At 42.9% G+C, this 21,584-nt stretch overlaps 1 protein-coding gene across 1 annotated transcript in view; it reads right to left on the reverse strand.

Moving 5' to 3' along the window:
* Nucleotides 1-1,125: 1,125 nt before the first annotated feature.
* The window catches only part of ticam1 (TIR domain containing adaptor molecule 1), a 28,834-nt gene continuing 8,375 nt past the window's right edge, over nucleotides 1,126-21,584 (reverse strand). The window contains exon 2 of the mRNA XM_063032227.1: nucleotides 1,126-6,251. Coding sequence (XP_062888297.1) covers nucleotides 3,981-6,056 — 2,076 coding nt within the window. The 5' untranslated portion in view covers nucleotides 6,057-6,251 and the 3' untranslated portion in view covers nucleotides 1,126-3,980. The remainder of the gene's footprint in view (nucleotides 6,252-21,584) is intronic.

Genomic DNA, 21,584 nt, shown 5'->3' on the forward strand with positions numbered 1-21,584 from the left:
GAGAGGGCACTGCCTGAGGTGAGCTATTTTTATACAGCATGGATCTGGAAAATTTCATTCAGATTGGTTGATAAGTGTCAACCAATGAGATACCCTCTATTCAAACACTGCAGCACCAAGAGAAGCTTCCAGAACTTCTCAGAATCATAGCAGTGTAATCACTAGCAGAGACAGCGAACGAACTGCGGCCAGTAGGAAACATAATAAGCTGACACGCGTATATAAGGACTACTTAAAATGCAAGAAGACAATTACCAAACTGCAAAGAAAATAACAATTAAATAATCAGATCCCAACAAATCTCTTAGAAAGAAAACTTTGTCAAACTTATATAGATGCACAGTGGGGGGCTAACTGTTTGCGTCACAGGCTGGTATGGAGACACCAAAGCCCAAGAATGAAAAAGGCTGCAGACGGTGGTGGACACAGACGAGTCCGTCACAAGAAAATCTCTCCCCACCATTAACTACATTTACACTTGCATAGAGCACTGCCACGATGAAGACCCCCTCTTCTCACTTCTCTCATCGGGCAGGAGGTACAGATGCCCTAAGTCCCACACCACCAGTTTCAGAGTTTTTTACCCTATAACCATCAGATTCCTGAACTGGAGTGGGTAACTTATAACCATATAACCATATGACAATTACAGCACGGAAACAGGCCATCTCGGCCCTTCCAGTCTGTGCCAAATTCTTACTCTCACCTAGTCCCACAGACCTGCACTCAGCCCATAACCCTCCATTCCTTTCCTGTCCATATATCTATCCAATTTAACTTTAAACGACAACATCGAACCTGCCTCAACCAGTTCTGCTGGAAGCTCGTTCCACACAGCTACCACTCTCTGAGTAAGGAAGTTCCCCCTCACGTTACCGCTAAACTTTTGCCCTTTAACTCTCAACTCATGACCTCTTGTTTGAATCTCCCCCATTCTCAATGGAAAAAGCCTATCCACGTCAACTCTATCAATCCCCCTCATAATTTTAAACACCTCTATCAAGTCCCCCCTCAACCGTCTACGCTCCAAAGAATAAAGACCTAACTTCATTCACCACTACTCTGAACTGTTTCTACGACCCACAGACTCACTTTTAATGACTCTTTACAACTCAAGTTCTCAGTAATTTTGTTTATTTGCAGAGTTTGTATTTTGTACACTGGTGTTGGTTATAGTTGTTGACAGAAGAATTCAACCAGAGGCACATTAAATTCCTTAGCATTATCATTCCAGAAAGTGCTAGCACAACAGCACCTCTACTTTCTTAGAAGTTTGTGTGATTTTGGCATGTCAGCTAAAACTGACAAACATCTATAGGTCCACAGTGGAGAGCATCCCAAACACTTTCATCACGGCATGGTACGGAAACACCATTGGAAAAGTCTACAGAAAGTGGTGGATACGGCCCAGTTCATCACAGGCAAAGCCATTCCACCACTGAAAACATTTACATGGAATGCTGCAAGAAGAAAGCAGCATCCATCCTCAAAGACCCACACCATCCAGGCCACTATTACCACTGGGCAGGAGGTACAGGGGCCTTGGGTCCCACACCACCAGGTTCAGTGACACCTATTACCCTACAACCATCAGCCTCCTGAACCGGTGGGGATAACTTCACTCACTACAACTCAGTATTGACTCCACAACCTGCAGACTCACTTTCAAGGATTCTACAACTCATATCCTCAGCATTATTTATTTACTTTTACTTGTACAATTCGTCTTCCTTTGCACATTGGTTGTTTATCAGTCTTTGCTTATGTAGAGTTTTCATTAATTATATTGTATTTCCTTAATTTATTGTAAATGCCTGCAAAAAATGAATCTTAAGGTAGTACTCTTGATAATAAATATACTTTGACTTTGGTAAATGGGCTACAGTATAAATGGATACTTGACGATTGGCATGGAAACAGTGGGCTGACAAGTCTGTTTCATACCTCAAGACTCTATGACATCTAGCCAGATGAAATCTGGATAAATTTGCAAGCCAGATTTAAGATGAAACATTTCCTCTTATTTCTCTTCCCATTTTACACCTTCACCTTCTTGCACAGAAACAAATCAACCTCACTCCTAGGTTGTTCTTGTGCAGTCAGCAGGTCTCCCCAGTGTCGCCTCAGCTGTGAGGTTCTCCATGGAAGAGATTTATCGTTATTTTGCCAAGATCTCCTGCTCATACATAGGGCAGGCACTGAGGAAAAAATTCCCTGGGTGGGGATGGCTTACCAAATGTTTTCTTGACCCAGTGTACCACTATAAAGTCTATAATTCACTTTCCACAAAGTGTGAAGAATTAACCGTGCCAGCTTTTAGCCCTCAGTTTTATTCAGAATGCAAAGTAACTTTGTATGTAGTAATGGTTCTGCTGCTTTACTGGATAAAGAGCCAATGAAAACTAAAGATAGTGTGAATTATTTTAAATATCTAATTCCTAAAATCAAATTAAAGCTGCAATAGTCCCAAAATGGAACCAGCAGAGAAACAAAATGATGAAAATAACTATCAGAATTCACAGTCTCACACTCTCCCCCTCCCGATTCTCTTTACACACCTCCATTCTTCCATGTAGCCACTATTCCCTCTAGTCCCTCAAATCCATTCTCCTATTTTTTCTCTCTCATCTGCTCTTGTTCTAACACACTGCATCTATTGCTTCTTCAAGCAGGAAATATAGGAAACATGGTTCAGACTGGGTAATGTTCGGCCACAAGGTAGGAACTGTAAGGTAATTAATGTGGCAAGTAAGCTGGGAAAGGCAAAGCTGACGCTCAAGGACCCTTCAAATATTATTAAAACTAAAACAACGCACAAAGGAGCTAGAGGAACTCAGCAGGTCGGGATCAACTATGGAGGAAAATGGACAGTCCATGTTTTGGTTCTGGATTGGGAAGGTGGGGGGGGAAGGAATGGAGCGAGGGTTGGTGGGCAAGGGGATAATTAAAAACGAAACCTTTTCTTTTTTAGGGAAGATTTTTTTCTGAATGGAAGGTACCCCACAAATGGAGAGCCTAGGAGAAATGGATGGTGGTTGGGGATGGGGCCGGGGTTATAATAATAAATAAATGGCAACAAGTATAATCTGCTGGGCTGTGGAAGTCAGTGTACAGAACCTCAAAACTATCTGTACCCCGGTTCAATCCCCATTCATTTTTCTCCCACAGATCTCTTATTCTGTCACCTCTTTGTGCCCCAGTTTAAGCCCTCTCTTCCGTCTCTCTGCCCTGATCACACTGAACCTCTTTCTCTCATTTTTCTTCCATTTGAGATGGTAGTGAGTATCAACCGTGTTAAAGTGTAAAAGGCAGATTTCAGAATCAGTTTTATTATCACTGGCATGTGTCGTGAAATTTGCTAACTTGAGAAATTTGTCACCCAAGGTACGGGTCAGCGAGTAATAAAGAGCAAGGATTCATTTTTATTTGCTAGAATTCATTTGGAACCAAATCAAAAATAAGTACCGATTACATCTTAAATTAAAAATCTTAAAATAGAACTTCACTTTACCCTGTCCTTCTGTGCATCTGTGTGATTGTTGCTTGGGTTAAAGCAAATACCACTAAGCACAGGTGAGCTTAAACAATGAGCATCTGACTACTGCAGGGAGCAGGGAGCAGATTTACACCAACGAGATTTATAGGAAGACGTTTCCTGCTTGGCATTGCTGCCTGCCACGTTTCAGTCTTCCCCGATGGACAAGAGTCACCAGTGGCACTCAGGAGCAGGGTCTGCTTCAGCTGAGGCAAACTGTGGCATTTCTGCCAAAGGCTCCCTGTGACTGGAGAATCAGGGCTTTATCAATTTGCAACAAATAGAAAACACAGATCTGGAATGGTTTGACATTCTACGGAAGAAAAGTAATACAAACTTCAGGTAAGACAAAGTATTTCAATGTCCTGTACATCATTCACCACGAATAAAGAAAACCTATACTTTGTACATTATTTGAAGAAAATGTCTTTAACAAAAATAAGACTTAAACATGTCTGCTGTGGTTACCATCCTCTTCCTCGTCGTCCTCATCATCACTGTTTCCACTGATCGCTGTGCATTCTGTTACTGTCATCTGATTGTAGTCTCCTATCTGGACGTTTCTGGCGTTCTGAATCTGGATGATGTTTGTACCTTGACCCGGAGTCTCCAGACTTATATTCTGACCTCTTTGGCTATTGCTAGGTGTGGTTGGGTTGCTGCAGGGCAGGATCTGTGACATTGGTGGGACGGAAGGATTAAAGGAAGGCGGTAGTGTTGTGACGTTGGGGTACAGAGGTGGATTTAACATGGGCAGATCTTGGACATTCCCTGGTTGGGGTAGAGATATTGGCGGGAAAAACTGACAATTTTTTTGCATTTCAACCAGCTGATTCCAAAAATGCATACATTTCATTTGATTTGATCGAGTCTCCTGGGCCACCTGAATGTCTTTTTTAATTTGATTGGTTTTTGATTTAATCTCCTTTTGTGTTTGTCGCTGAAGCCAGCCTCTTCTGTGTCTGTCAAGTGCTTCTTTTGTAAAAATACTTTTCACCTGCTTTTCAAAGTGCCTAGAATTCTCTTTCAAACTCACAGTAGCACTAAGTGCGAAAGGAATCTTGTCTTGTTGTAAGGGGTTCTTCTTTGGTAGCAGTGGAACAACTGTGTTGTTCTTGTGCTCGTTATTGATTGAATCCATTAGAGTAATATTGGTCTCGTAGTCAGCCCATTGTGTATTGAAATTCTTGGTGAGCAGAAGGATTGTGAAGGCAGAGTTGTTAACTGCATCTTCAATGCACTTTATTTGGGACTGTCCTGGGACAGAGATATCGTCAATTGTTGTGCCTTTTACCCCCAAAGATTCCAGTCTATCCCGCACATGTTCCGCAATCTCCGCATCCTCCGGGACATGCAAGATAACGAAAGGGTAGAATGCGTCTTTGAAGTTCTCCTCCATTGCCTCAGAAGGAGTAGATTTATCAGAAGGGTCATCAGAAACATTGGACTGGACCTTTGGTTTTGATTTGGTCATTTCCTGAGAATTGGTACAACTTCCAGTTTCTTTGTTCCAGACCTGTGACATTTTGAACTTGGAAGTGACTATCTGGTCACTGCAATTTATACCAGTACATTCAGATGGACCCAGTTCATTCACTTTATCTCCTGATGAAACCTCAGCTGAACAAAGTGAGACAGGGTCCTGTTCACCTTGTTGCTGACCCCCACTGCTGTGGGCCACCTCCCCCTTTCTGGAACAATTGTCAGAAGATGGAATATTACCGTTATTTGAGCCCACAGTGATCATATTGCCAGAACTGATAGTACCGGGTTCAGGAATTGCTGCCGATGATTCTAAATCATTTGGACGGACCTCAGTAGTGAACGATGCTGTTAAAGACGCACTAATTTCAAAATGGCTTGGTAGGGTCATTTCTGAAGTACTGTATACATTAACCATTGCTTGACTCGGGATAGGTATTGGACTAGTTTTGAATGCCGTAGTTGTTATTTTGCTGTGGTTATACTCTTGGATTGACTTCAGTGCAGATATTCCAACAGTTTCAGCCTCGGCTTCAAAATCAAACCGCAACCTAAATTTTTCAACAAGTTCCTGAAGTTCTAGGCTGCAGTCCTGCCTACTGGACTTGAAAGCATTGACAGCAGCCTGACACGCTCGATTCCTGACAGGGGGACTGCATAGCTTTTCCTCCTCGAGCATGACAAACATCAAAGCCAGGTCTGCAAGAAAACTTCTGTCTTCCGCAGAAAGATCTGCACTCGGCGGTGGTTTCTTCTCTCCATCTGGAGCATCAACCAAACCGTGAATTCTGTTGTAAATGTACATCGCAGATCTGTCTGTTGATTTCTCGTTTAACTGAGACCTCACTGCTTTCTCAGCTTCCTCGTTCTTTCTCAGGGTAAATGAAATGATGCTATAGAGGAGACAATGCACGTTGCACGTGTTTGAGTTGTCAGGATTAAACTTGTACCACAGGCTGAGCAGCCTCTCCTCTGGAACTTGGGACAAAATGTTAAAGACATCATCAAGAGATGGGATAGGATCACAATTATTTGCCATGTTCTCACCTACTCAGTACAGAAAAGAACCACCCTGTGTTGGTGTATTTTGGCATCACCACTCAAGTTGCGAAAAATAGGAGGCCACATCCTGGCCACTTAGCAACAGTTAAATGTTTGTTGGCCTGCAAATCCTGCTTGCATCCTGCGGTCTTCAGGAAGGCCGAGAGAGTTTTCTAAATTCCATCACTTCAACCTGGAAAAAAATAAACCTGGGTAAGTTTATCTGGTTGGCCACAGAACTTTCAAGATCAGTCCTAAATATGTTTAGACATGGTGTGAGGACAAAAAGAGATGGCAGCCGTGGGAACAAGGATCAGAATGCTGGAAGAACTCAGCTGGTCAAGCTGGATCTGTGGAGGCAAAAGGTGTAAGTCGATGTTTGGATCGGGACCCTGCATCAGGACCGAGAGGCACGAGGAAAGATTGCTACACATAGTGGTAAGAGATGGGTCGAGATAGAGGCTGATAGATAGGAAATGCAAGCTGATGCAGAGGGTATGATGGGCAAATGGTGTGGGGGTGGGCAGGAGGGAGAGATGTGGACAAAGTAATGAAGGGAGTAGAAAACCAGGTGGATGGATGAGTGTGAGTGGGAGGACAGCACAGGAGGCGTGGGTTGCCTCAAATTGAAAAATACAAGGTTAATACCAAATTACCCAAGCAGGACACAAGAAGTTGTTATTCTAATTTGTGGTTGGCCTCTCCAGAGCAATAGAGAAAGCCAAGGACAGATTGGTCGGTGTGGGAGTGGGAAGGCGAGTTAAAATCATACGTGACAGAAGTTTGAAAGGCTGTTACGGGTAGAGAGCAGGCGCTCCGCAAAACAGTCTATACTTGGTTCTAACAAGGTAGAGGACACCATTCTGCAGGGACCAAATTGATCTGGTGAAAGGAAGGTCTCGACCCAACAGATCATCTTACACTTTTTGACCCACAGATGCTGCATGAACCACTGAATTCATCTGTCGTTCTGCTGTTTTGTTCCTCTAATTGTTTAGCTTCTTTACCTTTCCAGGTCATTTGTTCAGACTGTGTTACGGTTCCCCCAAATCTATGTGCCCAATGACCAGCTACAATCCAATTGTTAATCTAACCAATGAGTATCAGTTGTCTATCAAGAACCTTGGGGAATAGAATTATCCTCCCTTCACACAGCATTGTCCACGGTTGCATATTGTCACAGGAAACATCAGTTATTGAGACCAGGAAAATTTATCTCAGTGTCGACAACCACTTCTAGTTGAAATCAGCTGAGTTAAGAATCTAACATTCGCATCTGGGGGCTTTCTGATTTCTCTGGTTCTTCATATGTTGGGGTTCCTTACACTTCAACGTCAAATCTAAATTAACAAGAAGGTAACAAGGTAACAAGAAGGTTCCATTTTTACAGACATCCATAAGTTGATTTTATCCTTAAGTCAGAAAACACACAAGAATGACTCGATATGGAAACTATCATTCATGGTATTGTAAAGCATGGTATCAAAAAAAGACATAAGAAAGAACTACTACTAAAAGAGGAGAGAGCAGGTAAAGTAGTTCTGCCAATCATAGGAACAAATATAAGTACCTACACCAGACTTTTGAACTGAATAATATTATGGAGGCTTATTTGAAGGTAGGATGTGTCCATAAATTGGGTGTTCATAACCAGAGGATGGCCTTATATGTTAGCAAAGAATTGCAAAATGTTTTGCAATGAAAAGCCTTTCCCAACATCTAGTATTGTACAATAATCACCTCTACTTTCACCTGCTTCTTGTCAAAATTCATAGACACAATGTCTAGGCATCATTGGGAGTGTAGAGAGTAAATAGAGATAAAATTGTTTCTGCTGGAATGGCAATTGAGAATCAAGGAGAACAAAAATTAGAACCAGATCATTCGGGAGTGATATCCGGAATATCTTCCATGTGTTACGTGCAGTGAACTTTGGAAGCTTATCCATAAATTGTATCGAATTAGTTCATTACGTCATTTGGTTAACAGAGGTTAATCAGATAATATAGGGCAAAAACAAGTATAAAGGGTTTGGTCGCAACTCAGTAAGGTCTCATTGAATGACTTGTTTAAATGAAGCCTATGTTTGTATTGACACAACGTCCATTGTAATATTCAAACATACAGCCACGGCCTTTCTCAGACTTGTGTTACACCACTGCATATTGTCCAGGAAAATACGTGTATTAAGCTCTGGATAAAAATATTGCTGTGGGAGAAGTGGGTTTGGATTTGAAGCACCAGCAGAGTACGAGCTGTTCAGATGGGACAGGTTACATTTGAACCATGCTGGGACCAGGGAGGGTCTTGGCCAATTGCATAACTAGGGCTGTAGATAAATAATGGGCTGGGTTCAACAGCTTGGAAATGTATGGAAAAAGGAAAAGGGAAGGACAATTCAGGAGAGGTTATGGAAGTCTCCAAAATAAAGAATAAGACAAAAAGTTGAGAATGGGATAAGAGTTTAACTTCAGACAACATGGAGACAAAATGGAAAAGGGTGGTGAACACAGGGCAGAAGTTGTTAAATTTGAATGCATGCAGTAAACAAAATAAACTGGACGATCTTGTAGTGCAGTTAGAACTTGTACGGTATGACATCACTGAGCTGTGATTGAAAGAAGATCACTGCCGAAGGTAGAAAAGACTGCTGGTGGACAGCAGGACCAAGGTGGTTCTGTTGGTAAAAAATGAAATCAAATCCTTAGAAGAAATGACATAGGATCAGAAGATATAGAATCCCTGTGATTAGAGTTAAGAAACTGCAAGGGTAAAAGGACCTTGATGGGAGTTATATACAGGCCTCCAAACAGGATGTGGGGTACAAAATGCAATGGGAGATAGAAAAGGCATGTAAAAAGTGCAATGTTATGATGAACCCTGGGCGCCCTCCCAAGACTATGGTCAACACGCTCCTAGAAGACAGCGGCGCGGCTAATGTAGATGAACTGAACACACTGATGAGGGAGAGGGAGAAGTGGAGAGTCCGTCATCGTGCCCGACGCCGGCCCCCTAGGCCTGAGTCAACGTAGTAGTAGTAGTATGATGGTCATGGGGCAATTTCAATATTCAAGTAGATTGTGAAAATCAGGTTGGTGCTGTATCCCAAGAGAATGAATTTGTAGCAGGCCTGCAAGATGGCTTTTTAGAGCAGCGTCTGGTTGAGCCTACTAAGGAAAAGGCAATTCTGGATTGGGTGTTGTGTTATGAACCAGATTTGATTGAGGAGCTTAAGATAAAGGAACCCTTAAAGAGGCAGTGATCAAAACATGATAGAATTCATCCCGCAGTTTGAGAGGGAGAAGGTAAAATCGGATGTATTGGTATTACAGTGGAGTAAAGGGAACTATAAGCCAAAGTTGATTGGAAGGTGCACAAGCAGGGATGATGGCAGAGCAGCAAAGTCTAGAATTTCAGGCAGCAATCTGAAAGACACAGGATCAGTTCATGACAAAGAAACAGTATTCTAGAAGGAGGATGAGGAAACCATGGCTAACGAGAGAAATCAAAGACAGCATAAAAGAGTGGGCATACAATATAGAAAAAATAGTGGGAAGGTAAAGGATTGGGAAGATGTTAAAAACCAACAAAAGGCAACTAAACAACAAAAAAGAGAAAAGATTAAATATAAAAGTATGCCAGCCACTAACATAAAACAGGATATCAAAAGTTTTTTTTCAGATATGCTGCATAAAGAGCCAAAGAGAGGCAAGACCACTGGAAAATAAGTAAAAAGGCGGCAAAAGTTGAGGATGAGGTTATGGAGTATTTGGTGGCACAGGACAAGATAGGACAAAGTCAGCATGGTTTCCTTCAGGGAAAATCTTGCCTGAAGAACCTGTTGGAATTCATTGAGGAGACTCCAAGTAAGATAGATAAAGGGGATGCAGTGGATGTTGTATATTTGGACTTTCAGAAGGCCTTTGACAAGATTCCACATGAGGCTGCTTACCAAGTTAAGAGCCCATGGTATTACAGGAAAATTACTAACATGGTTATAGCATTGGCTGATTGGCAGGAGGCAGTGAGTGGGAACCTGTCTGGTTGGCTGCCTGTGACTAGTGGTGCTCCACAGGGATCGGTGTTGGGACCATTTCTCTTTATGCTGTATATCAACGATTTAGCTGATGGAATAGTTGGCTTTGTTACCAAGTTTGCAGATGATACGAAGATTGGTGGAGGGACAGGTAGCGTTGAGGAAACGGGAAGATCACTGAAGGACTTAGACGGTTTAGGACAATGGGCAAGAAAGTGGCAAATGAAATACAATGTTGGAAAATGTATGGCCATGCACTTTGGTAGTAGGATTAAATGTGTGGACTATTTTCTAAAGCAGGGAGAAAATATAAAAATCTGAGATGCAAAGGGACTTGGCAGTGCTTGTGCAGAATACCGTAATGGTTAACTTGCAGAATGAGTCAGTGGTGAGGAAGCCAAATGCAATGTTACCATTCATTTCAAGAGGTCTTGATACAGGAGCCAGGGATGTGATGCTGAATCTTCATAAGGCACTGGTGAGGCCTCACCTTGAGTAATGTTAATAATTTGGGTTCCTCATCCAAGAAAAGATGTGTTGGCATTGGAGAGGGTCCAGAGGACATTCACAAGGATGATTCTGGGAATGAAAGGGTTATCATACAAGGAATGTTTGATGGCTGTGGGTCTGCACTTGCTGGAACTTAGAAGGATGAGAGGGGGATCTCATTGAAACCTTTTGAATATTGAAAGGCCTAGACAGCGTAGATATGGAAAAGATGTTTCCCATAGTGGGGGGACTAGGACAAGCGGGCATAGCTTCAGGATAGAGGGTGTCCATTTAAAAAAGAGATGTGGAGAAATTTCTTCAGCCAGAGGGTGGTGAATTTGTGGAATTTGTTACCACAGGCAGTTGTGAAGGTCATGTCGTTGGGTGTATTTAAGGCAGAGATTGACAGGTTCTTGATTGAACATGGCATCAAAGGTTACGGGAAGGAGGCCGGGGAATGGGGCTGAGGAGGGGGAGAAAAAGACAGCCATGATTGAATGGCAGAGCAGACTTGATGGGCCAAATGGCCTAATTCTGCTCCTATGTCTTATGGAAAGTAGATATTGGATTACTGGAAAATGACACTGGAAGGGGTAATGACGGGGAACAAAGAATTGGTGGATGAACTGAGTAAGTATCTTGTCTCATTCTTCACTGTGGAAGACACCAGCATCGAACCAGACATTTGAGAGTCAGGAGGCGGAAGTCAGTGTAGTCGCTATTACTAAGAAGGTACTCGGGAAGCTGAAAGATCTGAAGGTAGATTAATCATCTGAAACTGATGGACTGAAAAGAGAGGGCATAAAACACAGCAAAAATAGTTCTAATGTAGAGGAATGGAAAGGTTTTAAAAACCAACAGAAGACAACTAAAAAATCAATGAGAGAAAAGATTAAATATTAAGGTAAGCTAGCCAATTATATTAAAGATGATATCAATAGATTTTTAAGATATAACAATTACAGCGCGGAAACAGGCCATCTCGGCCCTTCTAGTCCGTGCCGAATGCTTACTCTCACAATCAAAAAGAGTAAAAGAGAGGTGAGTGTAGATATCTGATGGCTGGAAAATGACACTGGTGAGGTAGTAATTGGGAACAAAGAAATGATACAAGAACATAATAAGTATTTTGCATCAATTTTCATTGTGGACACACTAGCAGTATGCCAGGAATTCGAGTGTCAAGGGGCAGAAGTGAGTGTAGTTGCTATTACTAAGAAGGGGTCTTGAGAAACTGAAAAGTCTGAAGGTAGGTAAGTCACCTAGACGAGATGGACTACACCCCAGGACTCTAGAAGTGGTAGCTGAAGAGATTGTGGAGGCAATGGTAATGACCTTTCAAGAAACACTAGATTCTGGAACAATTCCAGAGGAATGGAAAATCACAAATGTCCCTCCACGGTTCAAGAAGGGACAGAGGCAAAAGAAAGGAAATTATATGTCAGTTAGTTATTGGTATGATGTTTGAGTCTATTATTAAGGATGAGGTTTTAGGGTACTTCAAGGCACATGATAAAATAGGCTGAAGTCAGTGTGGTTTCTTAAAGCCAAATCTTGTCTGAAAAACCTGCTGGAATACTTTGAGGAAATAACAAGCAGGATAGACAAAAGAGAGTCAGAAAATATTGTTTACTTGGATTTTCAGAAAGCTTTTGACAAAGTGCGCACATGAGGCAGCTAAACAAGATAAGAGCCCATGGTATCACAGGACAGATACTAACATATATAGAAGGCTGGCAGGAGGCAAAGAGTGGAATAAAGGGAACCTTTTCTGGTTGGCTGCCGGTAACTAAAGGTTCGTTTCACATTCCATGTCTATGATTTGGATGACAGAATTGATAGCTTTGAGGCCAAGTTTGCATTGGAAAAGGTGCAGAGCAGGTTCATGTGAATGATTACAGGAAGATAAGGGTTAATATATGAGGAATGTTCGATGGCTCTGGGAATGTACTGCTGGGGTTTAGAAGAATGAGAAGGAGATCTCATTGAAACATACTGAATATTGAAAAGCTTAGATCTGGGGTTCCCAACCTGGGGTTGACAGACACCTTGGTTAATGGTAAGGGTCCATGGCACGAAGAAGGTTGGGAACCCCTGGCCTATATAGAGTGGATATGCAGAGGATGTTTCCCATAGCAAGGGTGTCTAGGATTAGAGTGCACAGCCTCTGGGCTGAGAAGTGGCAGATGGAGTTCAACCCAGATAAGTGTGAAGTGGTGCATTTTGGTAGGTCAAATGTGATGGCAGAATGTAGTATTAATGGTAAGACTCTTGGCAGTGTGGAGAATCAGAGGGATCTTGGGGTCCGAGTCCATAGGACACTCAAAGTTGCTGCACAGTTTGACTCTGTAGTTAAGAAAGCATACGGTGTATTGGCCTTCATCAATCGTGGGATTGAGTTTAAGAGCTGAGAGGTAATGTTGCAGCTATATAGGACCTTGGTCAGACCCCACTTGGAGTACTGTGCTCAGTTTTGGTCACCTCACTACCAGGAAGGATGTAGAAACTATAGAAAGGGTGCAGAGGAGATTTACAAGGATGTTGCCTGGAATGGGGAGCATGGCTTATGAGAATAGGTTGAGTGAACTCGGCCTTTTCTCCTTGGAACAAATGAGGATGAAAGGTGACCTGATAGAGGTGTACAAGGTGAGGAGAGGCATTGATCATGTGGACAGTCAGAGGCTTTTCCCAGGGCTGAAATGGCTAAGACGAGAGGACACAGTTTTAAGATGCTTGGAAGTAGCTACAGAGGAAATGTCAGGGGTAGGTTTTTTTATGCAGAGAGTGGTGAGTGCATGGAATAGGCTGCCGGCGACAGTGGCGGAGGTGGATACGATAGGGTATTTTAAGAGACTCCTGGATAGGTACATGGAGTTTAGAAAAAGAGGGTTATGGGTAACCCTAGGTAATTTCTAAAGTAAGTACATGTTCAGCACAGCATTGTGGGCTGAAGGGTCTGTATTGTGCTGTAGATTATCTATGTTTCTATGTCCTATGTTTCTAATTTATTGGCACAGGCGGCTGTGGATGCCAAGTCATTGGGACTATTTAAAGTGGAGGTTAATAGGTTCTTGGTTCATAAGGATTTCAAAGATTATGGGAAGAAGGCAGGAGAATCGACTTGAGGGAGAAAATAAATCAGCCATGATGGAATGACAGAGCAGACACGATGGATCGAATTGCCTGTCTGTCTGTCTGTGGATCGAATTGCCTAGTTCTGCTCCCGTGTCTTATGGCCTTTTGAAATCAGTATCAGCTGACTCAATTTCATTCAATCAGCTCCTGGCTGATCTGTGATCGAAGAACAAAGGAAGGTTCAATATTAAGTGATTGCAACTGATGCAGAAGCAGTCAGGGACATAGAGTTTTGGAAATCCTGGTCTAGAATCTCCAATGAACCCATTGAAATAGCTGCAGATTTCCAACAACGTCCTCCCCTGCTGTGCAAACTTCAGGCTCAGCTTAACGGTAGTGGCTCCAAATTACGCAACTCAGAACTGAAATGATAGGTAGAAGAATCAGGGGAAGGGATGCAGATAAAGAGGAGGCTAAGTGGGGGAGATAGAACAGAGATAGATGAATGAATGGGGCGGAGGAGGGGAGCGCAATGAGAGGCTAGTTCTGTTTCGGTTCTAAGTACCCAACTGAATTGATAGCCATGTACGTAAATAGCAGTGTCCCTGAAGGTAATTACTGAGCTCTTTCTAAATTCTTTTCTCTGCATTACGGTTGAACATTTTATCACTAGAAAATTCCTTTGTCGATAAAGATGAGTAGTGATTTTTTTTTTTGGGCAGATACTCTCAATGCCTCAAATTCAGAGAAAACAAGGGGAGGAGGTAATCGCATTATATTTATTTATTACAGCCACAAAGGTTAAACCGGTCAAGTAAAGATTTGTAACAGCCACAGGAATAAATGATTCCACCGAAAAGCAAAATACTAAAAGCGAAATAAAAAGTCTTAAGTACATTTATTATCAAAGTATGTATACAATATACAGCCTTGAGATTTGTCTCCCTTCTGGCAGCCACAAAACAAAGGAATCCAATAGAACCCATTTAAAAAGACTGTCAAACACCCAATATGCAGGGGAAAAAATCACAAATCGTGCAAACAATAAAAGTCGGCAAGTAACAGTAGAAATGAATTTCACAAGAGTGAGCTCACAGCCATGAAAATGAAATAAAACAGAAAATGGTGTAAATTTCAGCAGGTCAGGCAGTGTCTGTGACAAGAGGAGAGAAAGAGAGCTAATGCCTCAGGTCAATAAAGTACCATCAGAATCCTCAGTGGGCAGATTGTTGCAGCTCTAGAAGAAATTCTGAAGGGCCAGCGACCTAAATATCAACTCATTTCCACTCTCCAAAGATTCCAGGTTAGATCCCCAAGTAGTTTGATTCAGTCAAACAACAGCTTTCCACTGGAGATTTTTAACCTCTGAGGAAAAGATTCTGTGATAATACTGTAAATGGAGATGGAGAAACATTGGACACAATTATGTGTCCTCTTCTGCTGCTCTCTCTGCCAACTAGAACTTAATTGTTGCTCAATCAACCCTAAATGCATTTTAATATGTATAACATAAAATGTTATTATAAACGTAAGCATAAAATGAAACACAATGCTCAGTTAAAGTGCTATCAGTGTGGAATTGAGCGGAAGCACAACTTACTGACCAGTCCTGAGTCAGCTAATCTCAAGCAACAAATGCAGGTGATAAAATTTCAGAAGAGAGAAAATGAACTCACGTGTTCTTTTGTTTACTCAATTATTTCCCTGGATGTGGAAGGATGTTTCATCTAAACCTACGGGGCACATCTCAGAGTACGGGGTTGGCCGTTTAGAGGGGGATGAGGGGACACTGGTTTCAACTGCAGGGTGATGAATCTTTGGAATCCTCTGCCCTGGGGGTCTGTCGAGGGCATTACAATGATAGATAGAATTCTGGATATGAAGGGATCCCAGGTTAGTGCAGGAAAATGAAGCTGAGGTAGATCAGGCAGGCTCTTAATAAATGTTTGAGCAGGCTCCAAAGAACAGATAACCTTCCGCTGTTCCTAAGTCATTATGTTTCTAACTGTCCCTTAATAATAAGTTGCTTAATAGTTCTTTGATGATTTGGAAATTCAAAACTGAAGAATGCCATAACCATACAGCCTTTCCAGTATATATTCATGACATCAATACAAAATATAATACCATGAGGGACGAATTCTGGAATCTCTTTCCACTGGACCAGGATTTTCTCTCTGCTTACAATTGCAAAGTACTAGCCAACATCACTGAAATACATCATGCGATCATTTACCTGTGGTTGTCTGCTGGATCTTGCTCTACATGAAACGTTTAACTTATTTGCAACGTTTACCATGGCAAACACAGAATAATTAATTGGTTGTAAAGTGCATTTACATCCAGCATTTATAAAGTTGGCAATGAAAAATTAAATTGTTTCCTTCCCTAATTTGGACTTAATCAAATTCTTTGTTTTTTTTTAAAGTTTTAAATGAGTGAGCTGGGAAGATAAATCCCTTATCTTGGCAATCAGTGTCAAGTCATTAATTTAAACTTGTCACTTAAGAGAGTGAAGAGAGAGTTTAATTTAAACTGGCCTATTGAAGCATCTAATGCTTTTCCACTGGAAGTGTTTGAGAAAGCGTTTTTCAAGAGGAAAATGAATAAGTTATTGAAACAAAAAACAAGAGAGCTGGCAGATGAGCACTGTAGGGTGGTTTGTTCTGAATTGCTGGAGAAGAAAGCAAGTAGAGACATAATGTTGATGGGGCCTCTGTGAATTTCATATTTCTACGCTCTGTACAGAATTGCAGTCCAAAATTACCCACCAAGACCTCTGGGACAAAGCGTCAGAACAAACACTGCAACGTGAAGGGGCCAGGCAGAAACAGAAGAGTAGCAAAGGAATTGTGGTGAAGATGCGATTTATGGCAGAAGACCAGAATCATCACCATTTCATTCTCCATCCGATCCAATCAAAGTTTTACAAAGAACTTACAGAGCAGAAACAGACCATCTGTGCAACACACACGAAATGCTGGAGACTTCAGCAAGCCTGAAACATTGACTGCTTACTCTTTTCCACAGATGCTGTCTGAGTTCCTCCAGCATTTTGTGTGTGTTGCTTTAGATTTCCAGCATCTGCAAGATTCCCTCATGTCTGCAAACCAACAGTGTCTGTGCTTAAGAGGAACTCATTCCAATTCATCTGATACGTCCCAGTCCATCACGGGAAAAGCCCTCCCCACCATTGAGCACATTTGCATGAAACGCTGCTCCAGGGAAGATCCCCACCACCCAGGGCATGTTCTCTTTTCATTGCTGCCATCAGAAAGGTGGTACAGGAGCCTCAGGGCTCACACCATCATGTTCAGGAACAGTAATTACCCCTCAACCATCAGGCTCTTGAAACAAAGGGGGTTACTTCACTTGTCCTATCATTGAAACGTTCCCATAGCAAAAGGACTCTCTTTCAAGGACTCGTCATCTCAATATTTATTGTTTATTTGTTTGTTACCGTTATCTCTTTCTTTTTGTACTTGAACAGTTTGGTGGATTTTGCACACTGGTTGAGCACCCAAATTGGTTCAGTCTTTCAATGATTCTGTAATGATTATTATTCTCTGGATTCGTTGAGTATGCCCACAAGAAAATGAATCTCAGGTTTGTTAATGGTGACATATGTACTTTGAAACTGAATTTACTTTGAAGTTTTAAACTTTTCAGAATCAGATTTATTGTCATCGCTTTATATGATGAGAATTTGTTGTTCTGCGGCAGAGGTATGGTGCAAAGACATAAAATTATTATAAATTACAAAATAGATGCACAGTGGAAATAAAGAACAATGAGATCATGGACCATTCGGAAATCTGATGGCAGAGGGGCAGCTGCTCCTGAATCATTGAGTGTGGGTCTTCAGGCTCCTGTACCTCCATGCGAAAATCTGCAGATGCTGGAAATCTAAAGCAACCACACAAAATTCTGGACGATCTCAGCAGCCAGGGAGCATCAATGCAAAAGATTAAATAGGTCACGTTTTTGGGCCAAGATCCTTGGCCCTCCCCCTCCCACTTCCGAATCTCTTACTAGCTCTTCTTTCAGTTAGTCCTCCCGAAGGGTCTCGGCCCGAAACGTCGACTGTACCTCTTCCTAGAGATGCTGCCTGGCCTGCTGCGTTCACCAGCAACTTTGATGTGTGTTGTACAAAGAGGCATTGATACCTAAGTCTTGGAATTCATTGATTAATTTTGAGGGGATGATAGTACTGAATGCAGAGCTGTAGTCAATGAAGAACATCCTGATGTATGCATCTTCTTTATCCATCTGTTCCAGGGCTGAGTGAAGAGCCAACGAGAGGGCATCTGCTGTTGACATGTTGTGACGGTAGGCAAACGGGAGACAATCCAGGTCATTCTTTAGACAGGAGTTCACTTTCACCCCCAACCTCTCAAAGCATTTCATCACAGTGGATGTGAGTGCTACTGGACAATAGTCACTGAGGTAGGTTATCCCTTCTTCTTGGGCACCAGTATCACTGAAACCTGCTTGAAGCAGATGGGTACCCCAGACTGCTGAAGTAGGTGGTTAACGACATCAGTGAACACTTCAGCCTGTTGATCAGCACGGGTCTTCGGTAACTCGACCGGGCCAGAAGCTTTCCGTAAGCTCGCCCACCTGACAGATGCTCTCATGTCGGCCTCAGAGACTGAAATCGCAGGGTCGTCCGGGACTGTGGGAGTTCACAAAGAAGCCTTCATGTTTTGCTGAGCATAAAAGAGATTGAGCTCATCTGGGAGTGAAACCTTGTTGTCACATATGTCATTTGGTTTTACTTCGTCGGAGATGATAGCATTCAAGCCTTGCCACAGCTGTTGAGCATCCCTCATTGATCCCAGTGAGTCCGGGCTCTGACGTAACCAGTCAGAATGCTCTTTACCATACTTACTAGAAGTTTGCAAGACTCTTTGGTTACATACAGAATCTCCACAAACTTGTAATGATAAACAGCCACTGACATTCCTTCTTTGTGACTGCCTCAATGTATTGGATCTGGGGAGATCCTTGGGGATGTTGTCTCCCTGGAACATAAAGCAGCTGACCCTTTACACCACTGACACCCCAATGTAGACTGGTGTGTGTTCACCCAACTTCCCCTGTCAGAAGTCCACAACCAATTCCTTGCTGACGTTGAATGTGAGATTGTTGCTGAAACACAGCTCAGCCAGCCGATCTATTTCACTCCTGCACTCCTCATCGTCACCATCACGATAATAGCTTCATCTGTGAATTTATAAATGGCATTTTAGCAGTGCTTAGTCGCACAGTCATATGCGTAGAGAGAGTAGAGCAGTGGGCTACGCACGCATCCCTGAGGTGGATTGGTGTTGACTGTAATGTTCTCTTCCTGTCTGGCTTCCACTGAAACTGATGCTGCCTGTCCCAACTTCTCCATATCGCAGCCAGTTCCACATTCTAACCACTTTCCACCAGACTGAACTTTCTCCTGAATTTCTGCTCAGATTGATCGGTAATTAGCTGCCCGCCAGCAGAGCCACTGCCTCACAGTGCTCGAGACCCGGGTTCAGTCCTGGTGTCGGGTGCTGTCTGTTCTCACAACCACTTGGGTTTCCTCCAGGTGCTGCAGATTCTTCCCACATCACAAAGACGTGCAGCCTGATAGGCTAGTTGGCCACTGTAAGTTGCCCCTGGTGTGTATGTAGAATCTGGGGTCAGCTGATGAAAATGTGGGGGAGATTTAAAAAAAAGGAATTATTGTATAATTAGTGCAAATTGATAGGGGTGTATGGGGTGTCCAGGGAGGGGCAGTACCTCTCGTGAAGGGGCTTGTCATGCCCAGTCTGGGACAGCCCACTCTCCTTTGGTCCCCACCGGACACTCAGCTCTCAACTGTGGCTCCAAGTAGTGGCCACACCCCCGTACACCGCTTCAACAAGGGGGCTAAACCAGGTGAGGGTGGCCAGCAGCCTCATAGCCCGGCGAGATAGGGACAAGCCCATCCTATCATGAAAAGTCAGCTCTGGCAGACTGGGCAGATGAGATCTACAGTGAGATCCAATGGCCGGGAAGGCAGTTCGGCATGAAGAGGGAAGGGCACGACAAGGCAGAGAAGACATCATGGTCATCCACTACAACCAAGGAAGACGCTGGTTTGTGATGCTTGTTCATACCACTGGACCTGGACTTCCGAGGTTGAGAATGGAACTGCCCCAGTGCAATGACTTTTGCACTCTCCCACACAGGTTTCCCATCATGGTCGGACACGATGGACAACCACCTTGTGCACACTGATCATCAATGGTCACCGGGCCAAAAGACCTGTCACTGTGCCCATGTCTATTATTGGCTGCTCTTGATTCACAGTTTGGACGTTCCTTTGAGTGGGAATGTGGTGTCTATAACAGCTCCATCAGCTTCCTTCATACAACTAACCGCCTGCATCAGGTAACCCTCCACCTTTGGTAAACAACAAACTTCAGCCAGTCAATCTTTCCACATAGACTTCAATATCACCTCATTATCAGTCAGAAAGGTACACTAAATAATTCTGGAAATCTGAAGTACAGGCAGGGAATGCTGGAAGTGTGCAAGTACTCAGCTGTCTAAGAGATGTTCTTTCTCACGTGCCTGTGCAAGATGGAAGGGCTGCTGTTTAAGTGAACCAGCTGTCTGCAGGGTAAATGGCATGTCATTCACTGGACCCACTCCAAGGATTGTTCTGCAGAGGAGCTACCACTCACACTCTCAGCAACGTGCTGGCTCTTCCTTCAAAGGACAACTCCTCTCTGATGTATCATTCATTTACTGAGGACGTGGCTCACCCAACACCCGTGGTATGAATCTGCTCTCGCTTCACTTCATTGCATACCTCCCAGAAATAGAAACCTGAGTCTCAGCAAACTACGTGGAACAAGGTTGAAGTGCTCCCATCACAATTGGTATCGGTCCAATCAGCCTGGGTTTTCTGGTATGTTTGGCATGGTTCCTAATTCTCTTGAATTCGCAAGAACTGCAGGTACAGCTGTCAAGTTCAAAGTCTAGGGTCCAAATAACTGTGTGGCCAATGATGAGTCAGGCAATGAACTGTCATGATTCCAAATCCTTCAGCACTGCTTTTATTGAAGAATCCAATAAATATAAACACTTTGATTTGATTTAAGAACAATCTGAGAATTGAGCAAATCAAATGCTATGGTTTCATAATCGGCACTAGAGGCATGCGGTTTTCAGAGAATCAAAAGTCGTAAATTCCTTGGTGTTGGAAGATAAAAATCCTTTATTTCGCAGTAACTCTTGCCACTCTTAAGTGGACAATCGATAGCCTTTGAATATTCATTCTGTGTAATTCTATCTGAAAGGAAGATGAATTTAGAAACATAGAAACATAGAAAACCTACAGCACAACACAGGCCATTCAGCCCACAAAGTTGTGCCGAACATGTCCTTACCTTAGAAATTACTAGGCTTACCTATAGCCCTCTAAATTTTTCTAAGCTCCATGTACCTATCCAAAAGTCTCTTAAAAAACTCTTTCATATCCAAAAAACTTCACCACCGTTTCCGGCAGCCCATTCCACGCACTCACCACTCTCTGAGTAAAAAACTCACCCCTGACATCTCCTCTGTACCTACTCCCCAGCACCTTAAACCTGTGTCCTCTTGTGGCAACCATTTCAGCCCTGGGAAAAAGCCTCTATCAACACGATCAATGCCTCTCATCATCTTATACACCTCTATCAGGCCACCTCTCATCCTCTGTCGTTCCAAGGAGAAAAGGCCGAGTTCACTCAACCTATTATCATAAGACATGCTCCCCAATCCAGGCAACATCCTTGTAAATCTCCTCTGCACCCTTTCTATGGTTTCCACATCCTTCCTGTAGTGAGGTGACCAGAACTGAACACAGTACTCCAAGTGGGGTCTGACCAGGGTTCTGTATAGCTGCAACATTACCTCTTGGCT

The sequence above is a fragment of the Mobula hypostoma genome, chromosome 24, assembly GCF_963921235.1.
Source record: "Mobula hypostoma chromosome 24, sMobHyp1.1, whole genome shotgun sequence".
In the NCBI taxonomy this organism is placed as follows: domain Eukaryota; kingdom Metazoa; phylum Chordata; class Chondrichthyes; order Myliobatiformes; family Myliobatidae; genus Mobula; species Mobula hypostoma.